The sequence below is a fragment of the Trachurus japonicus genome, chromosome 18, assembly GCF_045865225.1.
Source record: "Trachurus japonicus isolate A0001 chromosome 18, Traja_1.0".
In the NCBI taxonomy this organism is placed as follows: domain Eukaryota; kingdom Metazoa; phylum Chordata; class Actinopteri; order Carangiformes; family Carangidae; genus Trachurus; species Trachurus japonicus.
Genome location: NC_140924.1, coordinates 29,048,926 through 29,070,117, shown reverse-complemented (window position 1 = coordinate 29,070,117; position 21,192 = coordinate 29,048,926). Strand labels below are relative to the sequence as shown.

Genomic DNA, 21,192 nt, shown 5'->3' with positions numbered 1-21,192 from the left:
GAGGCTCCTTCCACATCGTGGCTGGAAACCAAACCTGCTGATCAGAGCCTCTGACCCGGTGTCACAACTCTCCTCTCGTCTCGGTGCAGCTGGCACCGCGGCTCCGCGACACAAACGCACCCCGTAAACGGTAAAGTTAATCTCTTGTTTATGACAGATACGACTACACACAATACACACATCGTAACACGTGTATGGTAATCTATCGATCCACTGATTGATTATCAAAGGCTTCAAATGCACGAACGGGAGGAGGCTCGGAAAAACAGCGTAAGTGACCGGTCTTGCAGATTCGCTAAATGCAAATTCGATGAAAGTCGTATTTTGGTCAACATTATGTTTCAAATTAATTATTTCACTCGTAAACCGTGTAATAAGCGGGATAATGTACAGTTGGTCGGTTGTTATGGAGAAATAAACCCCTTCATGTTGAATGAAGGGGTTTATTGAATGAATGAAATCTCGCGTGATTCGCAGTAACCGCACTGACGCCGGCGCAAATCACGCGAGATTTGGACAGACCAGGAAGAGGAGCTTCGAGAAGCTTCCGCTACAAACAAGCTTAAAATATAGACTTATTTAATTTTTTTCGGGACAATTACGCAATTTGGGGCTTCAGCACAAGACGGACATTACATACGAGCATCATGGAGGTATTTGGATGTTTTTTTGTGTGTGTTTTTTTACGAAGAGCTCTGGTGTCCCTTTGCAACCGTTATATGGACATGCACTGCTACGCCAAGACCCCCTGTAACTCAGAGAAGGGACGGTGGACTCTGAGAATTCTTCCAGCCCTTAGTCAACATGAGGGTGAGTAGATAATGAGTGAAATATCATTCTAGGGTGAACTATCCCTTTAAGTAGAGCAGATTTATTTTAAATGATTAATTTATTCTAATAACTATTAACACTTGCTGAAATCCCACTGCACGGGTTATGCTTTCCTTTTAAATATTAGAGCTGGTTCAGAAATAATACAATATAAACAATCTAATTTTATTTGCAGCAAAGCGTCTTTGGATAAATACAAATAAACCAAACAACAGCATGGCTGCAGAACTGCATGGTTTATAACCAGAAGCTGTTTTAACTGTACAAACTGAACAACTGACCATTTTGACACACAATCCATGCAGAAATCCTTATAATAATTCTTCATACTAGCTCACTGTATAATTGATGAATTGTGTCATTATGAATCATGATGCACAGCATGAGTCACTCCAGGTCACAAATGCCTAGACTTCTAACACATCCTTGGAGAATACAATCCAAGCTGCTACCTGAAACCAGTTCACTGTCACTGTGATGATAAACCAGGCAGACACTCATGATGTCACAACCTTCCCAGATCAGAGAACCCTACAGCTGGATTAAGACAACACAACATCTCTCAAAATAATTAAAGGGATGACGAGGAGTTTGTATTTGGTTATAAAAAAGTCTCATATTATGTGGATGAATCTACGTTACCCACACTTGTTAATGGCTCCATTTTCAATAAATATATCGTTTTGTCTCTATCGTTATTTTGTTATTGTTATTAGTGGTGGAAATGCTGGGCGAGCCATAGTTATAGTTATAGAAAGCTGCAGTACAATACTAACTCCTCATCATCAGACATTTGACCAGATGATCAGTGACACATCTCATCCTGGTTTGAGTTGATCCATCTCAGTGTCACTTGGTGATTTACTTGCTGCTGTCGTCTCTAAACGCACCATAAGAAAAGACTACTGAAGTAACTTCCTTCAGTTTATGTGGTTTATAATACATGTAATATTATATCTGATTTTAGAACGGTGGACAGCAAGGGTACATTAGTCACCACATCCAAGATCTGGCGATTGTCTAACTGTAAATGCACAAATGTCCCCTCACTACTGACATGCCCAAACTTTATTAATGGGACATGATTACACTCAAATCAAGAAAAGAAACAATAGTTGTAGGTCAAGCTAACTTCCAGAGACAATAGCCACAAGGAGTGCCTTTTTTGGATGTAAGAACAGATTTGACTTTACTTCAATACCATTCATATTGATTCTTGTTTGAAGCTCTAACTGGTAAAACACTGTTTGCCTTGTCTTTCTTGTCAGCACACCACTGTGATAAACAGTTTATTTATCAAGCAGTCTGCTGATAAACACGAAGGGCACTATGTGCAGACATGCTGATTCTTTGAAGAATGTTAAAGATGTTCGTGTGTGTGTGTGTGTGTGTGTGTGTAGGAGTAAGCAGAAGAGATGAAGTGACACTCAACAAATTGACTATATGCAAACACAGTGGGCTGTTGACACACACAAACACACAGACATGCACTTGTAGCAGCAGGCAAAACCAAAGCCCTTGCATACATTAATGCATCAGTATGTACACGTGCAGAAAGACACACACTGGAATGCACAGACACTCTAACGCACACGTACAGCGCACAGCTCTCGGGGATTTGGAGTTCAAAGGATGTTTTATTTTGGGAACAGCTTTGGGTTAGTCACCCTACTTTGGTGACAGACGGAGAAACAGGTTGCAAATATCAAACACTTTATAAGCACTGTAACACACGCACACACCCACCCGCCCACGCATACACACGCAGGCTCACACTCTTACTTTCCGCGAATTTCCTCTGAGTCTCTCTTATTTCCCAGAAACATCTAGCCGAGGGGAGAATGTGTTGTCTAAAACTTACACTCAGACTTCTCCCTCTCCCTCACCAGCAGCTAATGCATGATCACAGCTCTTCTGACAGCTTTGTCAAAAACACTAAGATGTCGAGTTTGGGATTCATTAACACATAAAGCGACATGGCAGGATGCTGGGATTACACTAGGTAAAACTCAATATTGTTGAGTGATGATGCAGAAAAGCAATATAACAGCTTCTGTCTGACTGCTCATCGAATTGTGCTGTTGTCTAAACACAACAATCAGAAGTTGATATACAGTAGCAGGCCATGGAGCTGTGTAAAAGCTAAACTAAATAGAGTGTTCTGGGCCGAACCGGTAAAATAATAGCATTATAACCCTTAAAGGGATATTTCAACATTTTGGCAATTTGGCCCATTGCCATAATCTCTATAGTCATAGCAGTAGGTACGTGACCTTTAATTGTCGGTGCAAGTTATTTTTAGAACGGTGGAGCAGAGCCGTGAGCTGCTCAGAGCTACACTACGGAGGCTAATGGGATTTCTTGGTTTCCCTCGTCAAACTCATCAAATACACAATTCAACAACTCCAAAACGCTCTGGTGGACAAGTTGTGACCTGCACATTCACCACGATATGAGATAATAACAGAACGTTACTAGACAGAGTTGTTTTCGAGGCAAATGCAGAGACTGCTTGCCGAAAAACTGCCCCCGACGGGAACGCTCATCAGCTGTTTTGCATGAATTTACTTCGAAAACAATCCGTCAGCTTGCGGCTCTGCTCTGCCGTTCTAAAAGTAGCATGCACCGACAATTAGAGGTAACGAACCTACTCCTAAAACTATAGGGATTATGGCAATGGGCCAATTTGCCAAAATGTTGAACTAACCCTTTAAATAACAAGAATTCTAACCCCTTCCCTTTGTTTTAGTGCAAAGAAGTACACTATTTAGATAATTACATTAAATGAACTCTCCTTTAATAAAACATGATGCACAACTTGAAATTTTTTGAGACAGATGTCCAATTTCAACAATATTATATCATTTTCACACTTGGCAAATTCATCCTAAAGGCCGGATTGTTTGGCCAGTTTTGGTCCACGGGCCGCATGTTTGACACCCCTGTGCTACATGGTACCAATGCTAATGTTGCTATCAGTAGGCAACATCACAACACTTTACTACAGTTTACAATTTTCATTCATTTGAATTCAAAAATATTTTTTAATAATTATAGTGGCTACAGCCTCAAGTACATAATTTAGAAAATACATTGTTGTGCAAAATAATTTCCAAAATATATTCATCTAAAAATGTTGCAAGTGGTTTGGGAGGTAGTGAGCGCACAAACACACACACATACCCACACATACACACACAGGGGAAGGCAGTAATTGAACAGGCGTTGACGCAGTTTGATGGCGACACCTGTTTGAAATTTATAATGAGCAGCCAGGGGAGAGCACCACACAAACACACACATAGAGTCATACACACATACACATGCACACACACAGACAGAGACAGACACACACTCACTCACACAGCGTTGTCTGTGTCTTGGCTGGGACTGCGCTGGGTTGCAGGTCAGAGGAAGGCTAAGAATAAACTGGTCCTGCTGAGCCTCTCTCACACACACACACATACTGTTCACTTGGCCTTTGATTTCTGCACACACACATGCCCTCTGATTAACAAAAAGACCAAGTAATAGAGGGATAACAGAGACGGAGCTGCAGATGGATGAAGAGGCAAAGAGAAACGATTCCACTGGTGAACAAAACAGAAGTAAATAAAAGATGCTCTAACTGACTGAACAGAGAGAGTTAATTCCTTCCTCTAGTCCCCGACTGTCCACTGCATTAATCTATGATCACTTCTCAGAGCGTCTGCAGTGGTATGTTTTCAGGAAACTCCCGCATTGAGCTTAAGAAATGCTTCTAAAATGGATTTTACAATCTTCTTAGCCTTAAGATGCTTTTGGGAAATATGGCCTGGGTCTTTCAAAGTGGATGTCCCGCAAGCTTATAACACAAGCTTCCTGTTATAGTTTGAGCTGAAATAACCCTGTTGGCATTACTATGACATCAGCAGTTCATTTTATTTTTTTTTTCAGATTAGACAAAACTCCCCCAGAGCCACAATACTGCTGTTTCCACCGGAGTACGTCTGATGGTGGAGTGCCTCTCAGTAAACAACTGGCCTGCTGAGGTAGAAGTGAGCAGCAGGGAGCGCTGGGCTGAAACCTGACTTTTAACCTCTGACGAATGGCAGCAGAAGAAACTGAGAATTGAGCGGAGATGTTTTCCTTCCTTTTCGTCTTCTTTGCTCTTGTCAGTTCAGCTCTGGCGCCTTTCCGACTTTCCCCATGAACGGTCAGCAGTTTTCACTTACAGTTTTCTCTCTCACTTTGAGGAAATTTCCTTCCACCAGACAGAATAAACAATAGAGATGACGGATTAATATTGGGTTGCTATAATGGATCAAATAGAAGAAAAAAAAGGCTAAACAAAACTATTATGAATGAGTGAAAGAAGACGTGGGCAAGAGAGTATGGAGGGACACTGAGTTATGTCTGGGTTATGATCCAGCTCAATTGCCTTGGCAGCAAGTGCTTTTTCTCTGAGTAAAGAGTCTGACAGAGATGGATAGATGGAGAAGGTGAAGAGAGGAGAGAAAATATGGGAGGAAGAGGAGACTCAGGGAAAGGGTGAGATGAGGAAGAAAAGATGGAAGAAAGTGTCATGCAGAGGAGGAGGGAGAAAGAAAGAAAGGGGAAAAGGGGAAGAAAAGTGTGATGGTGTAAATAAGTAAAGGTGAAAGACAGAAGGGAGGGAGATGCAAATGAAGAGGAGTGGATAAGGGAGGGGGAGAGACACGAGATGACAGGAAGGTGAGGGTAGAGAGGAAGGTGAAGGAGTGAAGGAGGGAGGGAGGGAGCGAGGGAGGAGGGTGGGAGAAGGATGGCAAAAACTCATAGTGCGTGGAGGAATGTCTAAAAATATCAACAGAATAGGGGGTGGAGGTGGAAGAGTGTGACAAGTGACGTGACACAGGGAAAGAAAGAAAGAAAGAAAGAAAGAAAGAAAGAAAGAAAGAAAGAAAGAAAGAAAGAAAGAAAGAAAGAAAGAAAGAAAGAAAGGCTGCGCAAACCAAAGCCAAGGTCAACTAATGGGAAAATTAATGAAGCAAAGACAGAGGGGACAGAAAAAGGAGCTCACATTAGTGTAGAAGAGGAGAGAAAACACAGAGGTAGCAATGAGGACAGAATAAAGAGGGGGAGGAATATTATTATGTTGTGCAAACTGAACAAGTGGAAGAAGAGACCTTGGAAAAGAGACGAGAGAGAACAGGGAGATGGGAACAAAAAGAGGGATAAATAAACCGAAGGAAAGAGCTTGTGGGATATTGATAATGAGGGAGGTAGTAAGCTACCTTAAGCCCTCAGGCAGGAACTGACCCGACATCTCCAGAATGGACGGATGGATGGATAAATGAAGGAATGGATAGACACATGGACAGAGGGATGGATACCAAAGAGGGTATGTGATCTTGAAAGAAATGAAGGCACAACCACAGACGAGCATTGACGGCTGAGGAGAGGGAGGATGCTCCAGAGAATGAAGACGAAAGGATGAAAGGATGGAAGGAAGAAATGAAGGACTGTGGAGGGAAAGAACGGGAGAAACAGATCGATATGTCAGTGGGGTTTCCTCTCTGTCACATCCCTCTCTCCCTCTCCTCCCACTCCTTTACATGGAAACATCTGATTATGGATCCATCCCCACCCTTTCCCCCAGTTTCACTCCACTTATCCAGCTTTTCTGCGACCACGACCAACCATCCCTTTCCTCTATTCCTCCTCTATTTCTCATTTTGAGGAGGACACATTGATGCAGCCGAACCGTGACCGTGAAATCTGTGAAATTACACTGCAGCCGAGGCTTACAATAATCGTCTTATGTTAAAATAAACAGGGATAATGGCTAAACAGCTACTTCAGAGCGCGCTGAAGTATTAAAATGCACCAAGATTCCAGATCCATACGGCTCTGAGGCTCGGAGCAGCAGCAGGTGAAACATTTACCATGCTCATCATTCTTAAGATGATGATTTAAGTTTAATGAAGGATCATTGCTTATTTTAAAACACGTTACTGGATAAGTTTTAAAGCTACAACCAACTGACCAAACAACAGATGGACATCAACACAGAGCCATACCATAATCACAGCTAAAAGAACAAATTAGCCTATGAAAGGATACGAAGACCTATTTTAAAGGGATAGTTCAACATTTTGGCAAATTGACCCATTGCCACAATCCCTGTAGTTTAGGAGTAGGTTCGTTACCTTTAATTGTCAGTGCAAGCTGTTTTTTGGAACGGTGGAGCAGAGCCGCGAGCTGCTCAGAGCTACGCTACGGAGGCTCATGGGATTTCTTGGTTTCCCTCATCTAAATCATCAAATACACAATCCAACAACTCCAAAACGCTCTGGTGGACAAGTTGTGACCTGCACATTCACCACGCTATACGGAACGGAGTTGTTTTCGAGGCAAATGCAGAGACTGCTTGCTGAAAAATTGCCCCTCGAAAACAACTCTGTCTCCTAACGTTCCGTTATTATCTCTAGCTCTTTAGCTCTAAAACTATAGGGATTATAGCAATGGGCCAAAATGTTGAACTATCCCTTTAAGTTTCAGTTTGGGTTTCCCCACACAGGCCCTACTGTACAGATGCTGTAAGATGCTTAAATTTGCTTATTGTTTGCTCTCGACACACAAAGTTACAACCTTTTAGTTGTAAAATATCTGCGTAATCCTCTTGTAGCAAACACAACAATGGTGGTTTCAGTTTTCAGATAATCTAATCTGCTGCGATCTCAGCTCCATTCACATCAGCCCTCTATTTAGCTCCCTGTTCTGACACAGCAGCAGCAGCAGCAGCGGACTATTACAGAGCTACCAGAGGGCATCCTTGATCCTAAGCTATATCTTTATCTTATCACTCTCTTTCTCTCTCTCTCTCTCTCTCTCCCTCTGCAGCTCCTCCCTCCCTCGCTCCTCTCTCATCCCCTCCTGAACTCTGTGCTCACTAAGAGCGGTGATTGCATCATGGATAGTGCATCATTTCTCACACACACACATGCAAAAACACAGTGCCCTTGTAGTGACACTACCTAGAGGCTGCTTGGTATCAGATGGCGAGCTTCTTGTCCATGAAGCCATTAATGACATGTTTTCCTGGCACAGACCCACAGCTGAACTCCTACACCTGTATGGACCCTCACTGACATGAAGACCTTAACCATCACAACTAGAGTCCACTACATAACCACAGCCCTTAAAGCCCCAGTATGTAACTTATTTGGCTTTTTATTAGCAAAAATCAAATACTGCTTTCATAAATACGTATTTCACTGAAGTGGAATCACACCCGCATACAAATGAAAGCTTTCTCTACCTCAGAATGAGTTGTTACAAGTCGTTACAAATACATAAGTGGGCGACGCACTGAACCGAGGCGGCCATTTTGCATCGCCATTTTTTACGTTGAGTGGCAGCGTGACCGGAGGTAACCACGGAAACTCAGCGGAGCTGTGGGCTCGGCCTGTTAAAACTGTCACCACTGTGTAGTGTGAGGAAGAACGGAGGCACTGATGTTGCATTCAGGTGCAGTCAGGCAGACGGCCGTCGGCAAACCAACCGGATGTCATTTTACTCCGCAAGAGAAAGACGGTAAAACGTGGGTCAGGTAAACAATACGACATCACCATGACAACATATTGCCACGCCTGTATTGTTTTGCCTCGTGCTGGCGGACCACTTGTTTACATAGACGCTTGTTTATCCTGTTACATGCAGCATCTGTTGTCTGTCTGACGTCTGCCCGATTTCACGTGAATGCAACATCAAGAATACTGTACGTTCCGATATGCAACTGCACCGCTAGATGGGGGGAATTCCTACACTTTATACCTTTAACTTTGACTTCCAAACAGCCCTACAGACATAAATGTCCTCACTTAACTTTAAAACTACTACAGAAGTATGAGAGCACACACTCTCTCACACACAGGTAGACACACACTCCATCTTCCCAGTCTTCCTCTGAGGGTAAGCCACAGATGAGCAGCTTTTGAATGGGTTTGCCAGCATTCGCTGCCTCGAGTAACACAAGCACACACATATCTGTAGTATTATAGTTGTGAGGAAACTGCCACCGTGTCGCAACACATGAGCACCACTCACTGTTCAAGATGTCCCGATCCTGACTCCGCTCTTGACCTTGTCATTCATACAGCAGTTTGAGGAAGTGGGAACTGAGCAAAACACCCTGTCAGAAACTCAGACTGGTCCCCATAAAGATACATACAAAACTGCACTCTCTCCCTTTCTCTCTCTCTCTCTCTCTCTCTCTTTCTCTCTCTCCCACACACACACACACACACAAACACTGAGCACTTGGTTTATAGGCCCCAGGAGGAAGACTGCATTCCCAACCGTTTTATGTATTGGTCAATTTAACACCGCTAACATCAGCATATTAAAAATGCATGCGCCTAAGGAAGCGAGAGCAATTTGGCAAGTGTGTATGCGTGTGCACACGCATGTGCAAGCATTTGAATGCAGAGTAGCCTACCTTAAAGAGCGGCATTATTACGCTGTTATCTACCTAATAGAGCTATTTACACTGCAAATGCATTTTAAACACCCAGTTAACCTTCAGAGCGGTTTTTGAATGGGAGTCAATCACACAGAAAGGAAACAGAGAGAGGAATGTGTTACTGCCAATCTAAAAATATGTCAGATTTTGCTTATACAAGAAACGTCTTTATGAGAGAGGATTTTTTTTTTGAGAAGTTATCCAGTGGTCAACTTGTGCCAGAAAGCGAGCAGCTTGTACTGGAACTTAATGACGGCCGAGACCTCTGACTGCTCAGTTATGGAACAACCTGGGAAATCATGCAAATGTCTCGTCTGTGATATCAGCAAGTGTTCAGAGACGGAGAGAAATAATATTTCAATATGTTGTGGAGGAACTCAAATTTTTGGCTTTAGACATTCTCAAATGAAATTACTGACAGCGCTGACTCACATGGTCTCGTCGTTCTGAAACTCCAGCTTGCCGGCAGCCAGCTCGTAGTCCTCCCCTCCTCTAGCGGTGCCATCCACGGTCCGATACGGGACGGCCACCAGGCCGCGGGCTCCTGAGGTCCTGAGCACCTTCACCTCCATCACACCCACGCTCTCACTCACCCTCTGACTGGCACCCTCAAAGGTAAAGATACCTGAGGAAGAAAGGAAAAGAAGACGAGACAGAGAGAGAGAGAATATGTTGCGTCACAGGGGAGAAACACTAGAAAGACTTGAGAGATGAGGTTGTTGAACACCTACGCTCTCTTACCAGCCTGCTCTCCAAGGTGTATGGTATATATAGTGAGAGGATAATAGATTACCACCCACACGCTCTAGATAAAAGATAATAAGCATTAGGTAAATGCTCGCCCTCCACTCATCCTCCAGCACTTTGATTCTCCTCGGATGTTATCAAAGTCCTGTAAATGAAGTGGGGAAGAGGAGACTAGAACTTTCTAAACCGCTATCTGATACCTTTGTGTGAATATTATGGGATTACTTGCTGTAACAAAGCCATACATCCATGTGGATTTACATGTTCCAGCTTCACAGAAGTATAATGTCAAAGTGAAATTATTGTTGTCTTTGTTCTGATGTGTGTGTGAGCATCGTAGTAATTTTTTTAAAAAAAAGAAAAATTAACTTATGGTGTGATGGTGTGAATCTTTATAATGTTTGCAATATCATTTCTGTCTAACATCATCACAGGTAGTTACTGTAACCACCCTCTTTGTTGTAATTTTAGTAGGGCTGTCAGAGTTAACGCGTTAATCGCGATTAGATTAATTTAAAAAATTAACGCGATTAAATTTTTTAATCGCGGTTAATCGCGGCCCATTTTGTCCTCTGTCTGCTGGACTGGAGGACTGGAGTGTGGGACCTCCAGTCCAGTAGGTGGCGGTAAGGCACCTTCAAGTTGGTTGCTACACAAATATACACAGTCTAACATATATCCACAGCTCCATCCATTCATTTTTTGACGGCTTTGTTGTCAACAAATGCAAGTGGCGATGTATTGATTTTTTGACGGCTTCTGTTGTCAACAAATGCACATGGCCAGGCAGAGGCGTAGCAAAGTAAAGGGCAATTTCCACTGGATGCAATTCGTTTCAATTCTGTGTGAGTTTCATGCATCATGTGTTATGATTAGGTAGGCCTGCTAGGTCTGGTCTAAAAGTTGTTTGTCTAGAGATTATAACACTTTGGAGGGTTGAAAGTCCAAAGCGCCATATATAATATTTTTAATAGAGATTAATCGCGAGTTAACTATGGAAAAAATGCAATTAATCGCGATTAAAAAATTAATCGTTTGACAGCCCTAAATTTTAGGTTCCTGTGTCTCTGAGTAATTACTCAACATTATAGTTACAAGCAGAACAGACGATTCCTTTAAAGAGACCCCAAGGAGTTTGCTTTTGGTTATAAAAGAGTCTCATATTAATGTGGATGAATCTACTATCTAATTGCCCACACTTGTTAATGGGTCCATTTTCCATAAATATATTCTTTTGTTTTTATAGTTATTTTGATGTTATTATTTAGTGGTCAACTCGCCCAGCATTTCCTGGTTTCCCGGATGCTGCTCGGCGGGAATAACGCCACCGGATCGTTAGTTGGCATCGTTTCTGGTCGGAACTACGACGGTATCTGATTGTCGTCAACCTCCGACTTTCGTTCTTGATCAATGAAAACATTCTTGGCAAATGCTTTCACTTTCCACCGTCTTGCGCAGGTCCAAAAATTTCATCGTGCATGCAGAGGCTCATGGGAAATGTAGTGTGAAAACACTTTCCGAAAGTCCTCGTAGTCCATTTCCCATATTCTATATTATAGAATTTGACTTTATAGAATCTTCCATGCGTTCTTTTATTTTTAAAAGCAGGTGTAGTATCAAAGGTTCAGTTCACAGAGATATGAACACTGTACTCAGAAACTGAGTCTTAACCAAACATCAAGACTTCCTGTGACTTTGTGATGTCACCAGCCATGATCTGAGAGCACACTACCCAGACCTATAGTTCAACCTTGCAGGATTTGGTTCCTCTGTGGGTTTACATAAAATCTGAAACATATCAGTTTTCTGAGGTATCTTATCTCCAACAGGAAATGTCAAAACATATAGAGATGGTTTAGGTTCTTAATACCACAGCTACATCTTCTTATGGATATCACAAGTGAAAAGTGTTAAACATAGGACCTTTAAGATTCTTCCTGGTTCTTACCTGCGTGATCGTCGTCGTAGATGGTCACTGTAGCCGTGTGGTTGTCGCCCAGAACAGCTTTAGGAGTGGTAACACCATCCAGAGGAACGGTGCCGACCTCGGGGTAACCGACCACTCGAGGGTTACTCAGGTGGACGTAGAAATACTCATCCTCCTCAAAGATGTCGTCGTCAATCACCCCCACTGTGATTTCTGGGAGAAGAATTGTTATTTTAGGGCGATGAGAGAGATAATGGTGCCATTTAAAAACACTTTCAACAATAAAACCATTTTGTCAAAGCCAGCAGAGAAGAAAATCTGCCTGGGGTTGTGCAGATGACCTCTGCTATTTGAGCCTTAGTCTCAGTGACATGTTTTTTGAAAATATATCATGAATTATTGCGATCACTGTTGTTTTTACCTTTCAGGGTCTCTCCGGGCTTAAACAGCAGCGTTCCCTCTGCAAATTCATAATCTGAACCTGCGTTCGCTGTACCGTCCTCTGTGCGATAATCCACCTGGGGGGTGGAGGGGTAGAAATACAGAGAGATAGGAAGTCGAGGGGGGGAGGGGGCAGTGAGATAATGTAACAAAAAAAAGAAAGAAAAAAGAAAAAAGAAGGAGCCGCCGGAGATGAAACAGAAGTGAACAGATGTGAAAAGGGCAGATAAACACAAAGGGAGAAGAAGAAGAATGCAGAGAGTAGAGAAAGAGAGAGAGAGGAGGACAGCAGAGAGATGTAGAGGAGAGGCATTTGGGGAGATGGGAACAGAGGGTGAGAGAGAGAACATGAAAAACAACTTCATTAAACTGAGCCCTCTGGATAGATACAGTCTGATAATAAAGACTTTGAAGATAGTTCAACAAAACTTTCCCTGTATCCTCTGCTTTCTGTCTGTCCTCTCACCATCTGCTGCTTCATTAACCCCCTCCATCCCTTACTCACTTACCTACACTACGCCATCACCTTTTATGTCAAATTGAAAAAAAAATTCTGGTTAGTTGAAAATCATCTGTGGCTGTGAGCAGAGACAAAGTGACTCACTGTTGTACTCATCCTCATGGCTCTGCTCCATTTTTAGCCCTTTATTAAATGTGTACAAGTGACAAAGCTCGAAACGTATTTTTAAGCTCATCCATTAAGCAGGCTGATATTGCTGAGACTACAGTTTACTGTGGTTTGATCAAATTACAGATATTCCAGACACGGGTAGTGCTGCTTTTCAATTTTTAGATTAATTTTAGATGATAAATCATATTTTCATACGATCCTAAAAGAAGAAAAATGATAAGATGATGTGTTGCATTTAAACTTTTATGGAAATGACGACATACTATATGCTCGGCATGAACTGAATTTATATTGTAGGTTTAAATTAATGATACACTTCCTTCAATACTCCTGTTTTATTTGAAATAAGCTTCGCAATAAGAGGTATGAGGAGTGGCCTACATCTACTCTAATACATTTTAATGCTGAATAGATAGTAGGAATCCTGCTGCCCCAGATTTTAAAGCTGTTATAATCAATATTTCCTTTTACAGTGTTTAATTTCATCATACTATGTGAACTTGAAAGCTACTGCCAGCAGTGACAACCCAATTGTGAATTATTGCTTGACTCAGTAGCATTTAAGCATCATTAACATCATTTTAGGATTTAGCAAATTGGTTTTGTTTCCAGGCTTCACCTTTCACTTTTACTGCATTGTGTTACAGTAACTGCATCGGTGTACACTGTAGTGAACATAGTGGAGCACTGAGCAGATAAAAAAACAGATATTTGATGAAGCAAAGCAAAACATGGTTAAAAGAAAAGTGAATATTGCATTTGTATTCATCAGATAGTCTGGAAAACAGCTCGCGGCTACTATAGCTCTGCTGGATATGTAACTAAACAAGTGTTTGTTCACAAGTTAGCAATATTAGCTGAAAAGAGAATGTGATCAATCCTTTCTACTCTCTACAACTGGGCAGAAAACAAATGAATGAGGCTGAAATCTCTGCCTTGTGATAAAATGCTAAGCCTTCTAATGAGATTTATTCATGGTAGATCCTCTGAACTTTGTTTAAGTGCATTAAAAAGTCTGGGATTGTGAGTAGATTCCTAGAACTTTTCACCCCGTGACATCATTTCTTCATCATTAGGTGTGCAGGTTAAATAGGCCATTTGACTTAATAAAATCAGCCCTGACTGAAGCTATGCTATTAGCATACGTATATACTGTACACAACACTGATGTTGCATCGTTGCTTCATTGTACACAAGGAGAAGAATAGAGGGCGGCCTTGCAAATTCCCTGTAGTGGATTAGATCAGATAGCACATCACCGCCACAGAGTCTCTGTGGGAGACTTCAAAGAAAATCTCTCATTCAGATTATCAGCCACGGTTAAACCCTAGATCAATGAGCCTTTGCAAAAAGACATCCTTTTTTTTAGGTCATAACAAGAATATGTAGAAAATGAAGAAAGTGTCTCCCAGTTCTCCTCTTCTCTCCTCTCTTCACACATTTCTATCCCTTTACCAGCATCCAACCAGAACACAGAGCAAAGATGCTCAGAGCCTGTCGAGTGGATGATTTGAGTAAAACCAGACCAAACCCAGGAGAAGTGCCAAAGCCGCGAGTGAACTCAGTCCAGAGAAGAGTTTTGTTTCCTCTGGAGTCTCTTGGCGTCTCTCCCTCAAACACAGGCTTTGATACAGCCTGAACATTTTAATTCCTGTTCTGTGAGCAGTCTTGTGTCTTGTATTCATTCCACACGCACCTTAACAGTAACTCCAGGTTCTCCTCCGTGTCTGCCCACGGTCAGCTTCAGGGAGCCGCAGTTTTCAAAGCACTGGTACAAAGCGGGTTCAAACTCCAACCTGGTGGTGTGGGGGTCGTCCTCCTGGGCCTGGGTCTCATGGCTGCTCACCACCTGGAAGGAAAACACACACTATCAGATGTAATGTTCTTCTGCAAAGGCTGAACAGATTTGAAACGGGGAGTCGTGTCTCACTTTGCGAGCCTGGTCGGCAGCGTGCTTCTTGAGGATGTTTCCGGCTCCGATCATCATCCTGGTTGCTTGGATACGGTAGAACGCCCTGCTCTTCTGCTGCTGCATCAGGGTCTGATCAACAGAACCAATTAATTAACACAGTGATCTATTGTATCTACCATGTCAATTTGTAGCTTCATTTGCTTCCCAGACTCAACCTGTGTGTATTTATAAGCTTTATTCTAAAATGTCAGCTAGAACACAAAGGCAGCAAAGTTTGAGCAGCAAATCTTGAGCAGGAAACCACAGGTTGGTTAGAGGTCACAGGTTAAGCACAGAGTTAATCAAAGACTCTTCATAAGTGTGGATGTTTGACATTCTAACCCAGATCCAGCACTTAAAGATGAGGGATGTGTTGGAGCTTCAAATAATTTGTGTTTTTTGATATACTGCCAAAACAGACATTATACATCAGTGGAATCACTCTGACAAAGAATGATTTGAGGCCGAAGCCACCCACTTGCTTTGAAATGAACCTCTCTAGACTGTAGCTGGCTCTCTTAGCTGCAAACTTTAAATCTAATGAGCCTAATCAATCTGAAGTTAATGATTTCAATAAAAACGTACATGTGACTGGCAATTTAATATCCTCACAATCCACCAAATTGAAAATGAACAAATTGGCCACTCTGGCCGTGGAGATGATTAGATCAAATGTGGCGTCAGAGCAGAAAAAGCTGCATTTTTATTTATTTAAAAGGAAGCGAGCCGGCAGTTTTGCCGCAGAATCCTCATTTAACTCTCTAGATGAAAGAAGTCAGAATTAGTGTCATTCTTAGTTTAGTTAAAAAATGTATCTGTTTTTGCTGCAAAGTTGATGAAACTTAATAAAAGTCCAACTCCCTGGACCAGTGACTGAAGAAACTGTTTACTTTGACCACAAGAACCTCTGTTTACCTAGTGGAGTTTAATCTCCAGGGCAGTTGTCATTTTTATTTGCAGCCTGGGGCTGAGCGAGCAGCAGCGAGGGGAGGGAGGTCTGAATGCATCTGTGCCTGCCAAACTCCTTTCCTTCCCTCCTTCTCTACCACAGGCAAAGGCCAAGAAACTGACTTGGAGAGGAGGCAAGGAGAGGATGAGGGGAGGGAAGAGAAAGGGAGAGCAGCGGCGGCTTGGACAGCCTCTGTGGTTAGGCATTAAAGGATAAAATGTGTGCAATGAACAAAACTGCAGAATCCTTAATGTGCCAATGTGATGACTGCTTGTCACAGTATAAACATGGGTTTTCTATATTGTAAGCAACTGTGGTAAATATCACAACAAAGAGATGTGTGTGTAGTGGAGCTTGTTTCTTTTCACCAGGGATTACAGCCGATTAACCAAGTGGGTGATTAATCGCTGTGACAATCAAGACTCAGCTAAACTAACAAAACATAAGCAAAGCAATAGGTTTTCATCATTTATAGATATCAGTTAAGAAAATATCAAATCTAGATTCCCCAAAAAATCTTAACTCGAGATTTTGCATCTCATGCAGGGTTCCCACTCTTTTCTTGAAATCATTTTCCAGGACATTCTCAGCTGTTACACTATGACAGACATTTCACCACACCATACACTAATCCATCCCTCCTCCCATTCATGCTTTGGAGAAGTGTTCTTTTCAATAGTTGTACCTTATCTTGTACGTTTAAGCAGTTTGTTTCTATATTTATTCCTCTCTCACCCCCAGAAGTCTGATTTAAAGATGTGCAGTCCTTTCCTGTCGTTCCCCCTCTCTGCCTCCCCATTCCCCGTGTCTCTCTTGACTGTGCTATCGATTAAAGGCAATAAAAAGCCCCAAAAATATACTTTAAAAAAGAAAAAAAGATGTGCAGTCTATGGTTCGGATTTATCTACGTATGAAATAATCCCTTACATGCTTAGAAGTTATGACAAATTTATCATAGAGCAATGCAAACATGTTGTTTTTGTTTTTAAACCACACCCACAACAGCTATCTGCTGCTCCTATCTGTTACTCAGGTCAAATAGAGATCGGGTAGCTGATGTCACGATGTGATAAATCATTTTCCAGGACAACTCAAGCTTTTCCAGGACTTTCCTTGTTTTCCATGTGTTATCCATGACTGGAAAATTGGTCAAACATTTTTCAGGTCTTCCAGGATGCGTGGGAACCCTGTCATGGTTGGAAATTGAGGAGCGAGGCAGCATGTGGACCTCGAGTTAAACATTTTTTGTCCTGTTTACTGAACTTTCACGCTCACGTTTCTAAAGATCGTGTAACTTACCGGGCAAAACTTCAGCTGGATGGCAGAGGGGTTGCATGTTATAGTGTTGTCAATCAGGTGAAGCAGCAGCTTCCTCTCTGCAGACTAGTATATATATACAGTATATATATATATATATATAGCTTCTTTTAGGTTTAGTCAGCACATAACATTATTATAGGAGGAATGCCCTGGAAAACTAGTTCCTCTGCATAGCTGTTTGGAAAGTTACAGTCGTCTATATTTGGTGTGTGTGTGTGTGTGTGTGTGTGCGCATGATTGGTTGTCTATTTTCCCCCAAAATAATCATTGCAATAAAAGACACAAATGGTGCGATTAATTTTAATCAAGTTTAGTGAGGCGGTGATGTAATGATTAGCCGTGGAATTGCAAAGTCATTTGTCAAACAGCTGGGAAAGTGGCTGTGGAACATTTTTAGAAATGTTCTCTGTGCAGCAGCAGCAGCTCGGCGCTGTCACCTTCAAGAACTGTCCTACCTGCACTGAAACATCTTGTTCACAACCAAATGTGCCACAACTAAGCGTCTTCTCCAATGCAATGTCACCCTGAGAGAGGGGGGCGCATATGAAATGTGATGCGTGATGCTGTGGCTGCTACTGTTTCATTCTGTTACATGTAAATAGGTCAGAGAGCTCAGAAACAGAACTGCAAGATGAAGCTGAACGGGGCAAATACAGCAGAAGCCGAGACGGAGCAAACAAGTGGTTAAAGAAGCATTAAATTTCGCACTGTTCCTTTAATAATACACTATACAAACTCATCCTAACCTGATAATTGGCCATCTCGATCAGCTGCTCCATGTCTTTGTCCGGGTGCCTCTGCTTCAGCTCCTTCAGCGTCCTCGCCATGTCCCTCCTGGCCTCGTCCTCCTCGTCCTTCGGTCCTCCGTCTTCCATCATCCCTCCGTCCATCCCGCTGTGGCAGTTGAGCGCCAGCTGTCCGTCCAGCTCCAGCATGTCCATCTTGGTGAAGCCGCCCGGGCCCAGCGCTCCCCCTCCGCCGTCCATGCCCATCCCTCCGTCCGCCCCTCCCTCCGTCTCAATGATGATGCCGCGGTGCTTGTCGGCACGGTAACGCTTGCGGACGTACTTGTAGATGAGGAGGCGGCGGTCGGCCACCCAGGCCTGGACCACGCAGAGGGGGAAGTAGAGGAAGGTCAGCACTGCCTCCCATACCTACAAGAGAGAAGACACCTTTTACAGTAACACCTTTGTTCCTTCCTTTCCTTTCCTTCATCTTCATCTTCCTCTTCTTTCCAAATGTTCTTTATACCCTCACCTCCACCTCTCCGGGCGAGAAGACGCTCAGAATTAAGTAGAGCCATATGTAGGCAAAGATACTCCAAGCTGCCGTGACGAAAAACACCCGAAGGTGTTTGATTTTGCGCGTCTCCCCGTCTGGCACCACATACACACACAGGGCGATGATGACAAACATGTTGAAGGCAGCGCTGCCCACGATGGTGCTGGGGCCCAGAGAACCAGCCTCGAAATTGTGGCCGCAAACCTATAGAAGGGAGTGAAAATCAAATTACTGCGTTCCCATTACACTTTGTACCGGTTAATCTAATGTGTAACCACCCGGCTCATATTGTACCGACCTCAATAACAGACAGCAGTATCTCTGGGGCACTAGAACCCAAGGCCATCAGAGTGAGATTAGAAACAGTCTCATTCCAGATTCTGACCGTGGCCGTGGTGGTCTCACCGTTCGACTTCTTTATGGTGATCTCCTTCTCCTGGGAAGTTATGACCTGGAGAGAAAGAAGGAGAGAGAATGAAACATAAAAGGGAAAGAAAGTAAAGTAAAAGAGGCAAAGGAGTAAAGAGAAGAAAGGAAAGGAAAGGAAAGAAGAAGAGGGGAAAGGAAAGATAAAGAGAGGAAAGGAAAGAAGAGGAGAGGAAAGGAAAGGAAAGGAAAGGAAACATCATGATAGCTAATATGAATGCATGTATAACTTCATTAACCTGCATGTAATACTGTGGAGGAATACATAATGGAGCAGGTTAATGCTGAGGTGTGTGTGTGGGTGTGATGTTATGTTACCTACCTCTATAGATGACATGAATCTGTCTGCTATAATGCTCATGCCCAGGAACATGTAAATGAGTGCTACGAAGTAAACAATGGCCCGCGCCACTTTGTCGCCCACAGAGGGGTTCTGCGGGTTCCACACGGGCAGCACCACTCCTGAAATGAACAAGACGGAGACAGAGTGTTGCGGCAAAAGATCACAAGTAATATTTGGTTGCAACGATTTTATGTAATAACCTCACTAATCTTTGCCTCTCTGAGCTTGTATAGGCTGTCACTGTGGGCATTCTGTGAAAAGCCCACAGCCTGATTAAGGATTATAATAAGTGGGGGATTTCCCATATGGTCCCATTTGTTCTACTGAAACTTATTGAAATGGATCCATGCGCTCCAGTTCCAGGGCAGTAAATTGGCTAAAGTAGCAGATAACTCACCAATGGTGCTCTTTTAGCTCGGCGAGGGAATAAAACACCATCACCTTCGTATGCTACGTCGTAACTGCTGTGGGTGTTTTTTGTGAATATTCTGCTGACAGCTCCAACTAGTATATTATAGCACCTGGTCATTTTGCCAATAAATCTCTTGCCTATTGTTGTCAGAGTAGTCTGGAGTCGTCACACAGACTGAACTGGCAAAATATACCGCAATACATACCAGGAGGTTAGGGTATGTCAGGAAATTAAAGGAGACATATTATGGAAATATAACTTTAATTAGGGGTTTTGTCTTGCCTTCCGGCCCCCAAAATGTGAGAATTGACCAAAAAAAAGTGTAATTTTCTGGCTCCCTAGGTTAAAATCCATGTGGTTTTACTAGCTGTTCCCTTGGTTGTCTGGCAATGATGTAATTAGTTTTCGAATTTGCATAATACCACCCCTACCTGTACTGGTAGAAGGGGTGGGGCGGGGTAAGCAGTGGTTGATTTGCATTTAAAGGGACAGGCGCAGAAACCAGCCGCTCTGAACAGGGCTGTTTTGAGCGGATGAAAAGAGCTGTGATGTTTGATACTTGGGGGATTTTGCAAGCATATGTCTTTAAGACACCTGGGAACTATTTTAATTTGTGGAAAAGGGGCATAATATGTCTCCTTTAAAGAAGCCATTTCCAAGTTTTCCAGTTGTTCCATAGGTAGCGTTAGCATCAACAGCTGTTTGCTCACCAGTTCTAGCCAAGAGCTTTAGTCACAGTTGATTTTACAAGACAAGAACTGACAACACAATCTCTGAGAGGCTTCTTCAGGGCCGAGAGGACAGTGATGAGTCAGTGATTGGGATTTCCCAGGCAGGGCTAGCTGGTTAGCATGCTAACTTCAGCTAAGCTAAGCATGCGGGTTGGATTCCACAGCTGGAAACAGCTCTTGGTGAGTAAAGGAATGAAATTTGATGCTGAACCCACAACATTTCTCCTAGACTGGTAAGTAAACAGCCGTTAATGTGAATATCATTGTATGTCATTATGGGAATGGCATATTACTGAGCTTCAGCTGACCCTCAGGTGAACTGTAGCGCTCTGTTTCCTTTATCTGAATAGCTCCAGAGTTGAGACAATGGAGGCTATTAAATCTGCAGGATACTATCACTGACTAACCACAGCCGAGCCATGTAATTCAATATATGTGCTGCCTCCATTATTACATGAGTATAATAATAGATCATAAACGTCATGCTTCATTGTTTCTTTAACAAGGACCAATGGGATTTGTTGAATAATCCAATAGAATGAAAGAAGTACTGTAAATGAATGTGGAGGTATTGGATACAGTGTATTTTTGTAATGATAGTGAACATCATTATGTTATATCTGTTTACGATATTAATGTCCTATATACCTAATACATCAATACGGCTTTTAACTCTTTCCTCTGCTTAATCCAAGATGCACTTGTTGAAAGCATTAC

The 21,192-nt window shown here is 42.6% G+C and overlaps 1 protein-coding gene across 3 annotated transcripts in view; it reads right to left on the bottom strand.

Annotated features, from left to right (window-relative positions):
- slc8a4b (solute carrier family 8 member 4b) overlaps positions 1 to 21,192 on the bottom strand; it is a 115,569-nt gene that overhangs the window by 37,792 nt on the left and 56,585 nt on the right. For 2 of the 3 annotated variants that reach the window (XM_085759411.1, XM_085759413.1), the window contains exons 3-11: positions 19,312 to 19,451; positions 18,862 to 19,014; positions 18,540 to 18,767; positions 18,029 to 18,436; positions 14,993 to 15,103; positions 14,759 to 14,911; positions 12,412 to 12,508; positions 12,012 to 12,203; positions 9,749 to 9,941 (exon numbers count right to left, since the gene is read on the bottom strand). In XM_085759411.1, the coding sequence (XP_085615537.1) occupies positions 9,749 to 9,941; positions 12,012 to 12,203; positions 12,412 to 12,508; positions 14,759 to 14,911; positions 14,993 to 15,103; positions 18,029 to 18,436; positions 18,540 to 18,767; positions 18,862 to 19,014; positions 19,312 to 19,451 (1,675 nt within the window). Of the gene's footprint in view, positions 1 to 9,748; positions 9,942 to 12,011; positions 12,204 to 12,411; positions 12,509 to 14,758; positions 14,912 to 14,992; positions 15,104 to 17,261; positions 17,346 to 18,028; positions 18,437 to 18,539; positions 18,768 to 18,861; positions 19,015 to 19,311; positions 19,452 to 21,192 lie in introns of all 3 variants that reach the window. The other variant, XM_085759414.1, reaches the window with a different exon arrangement.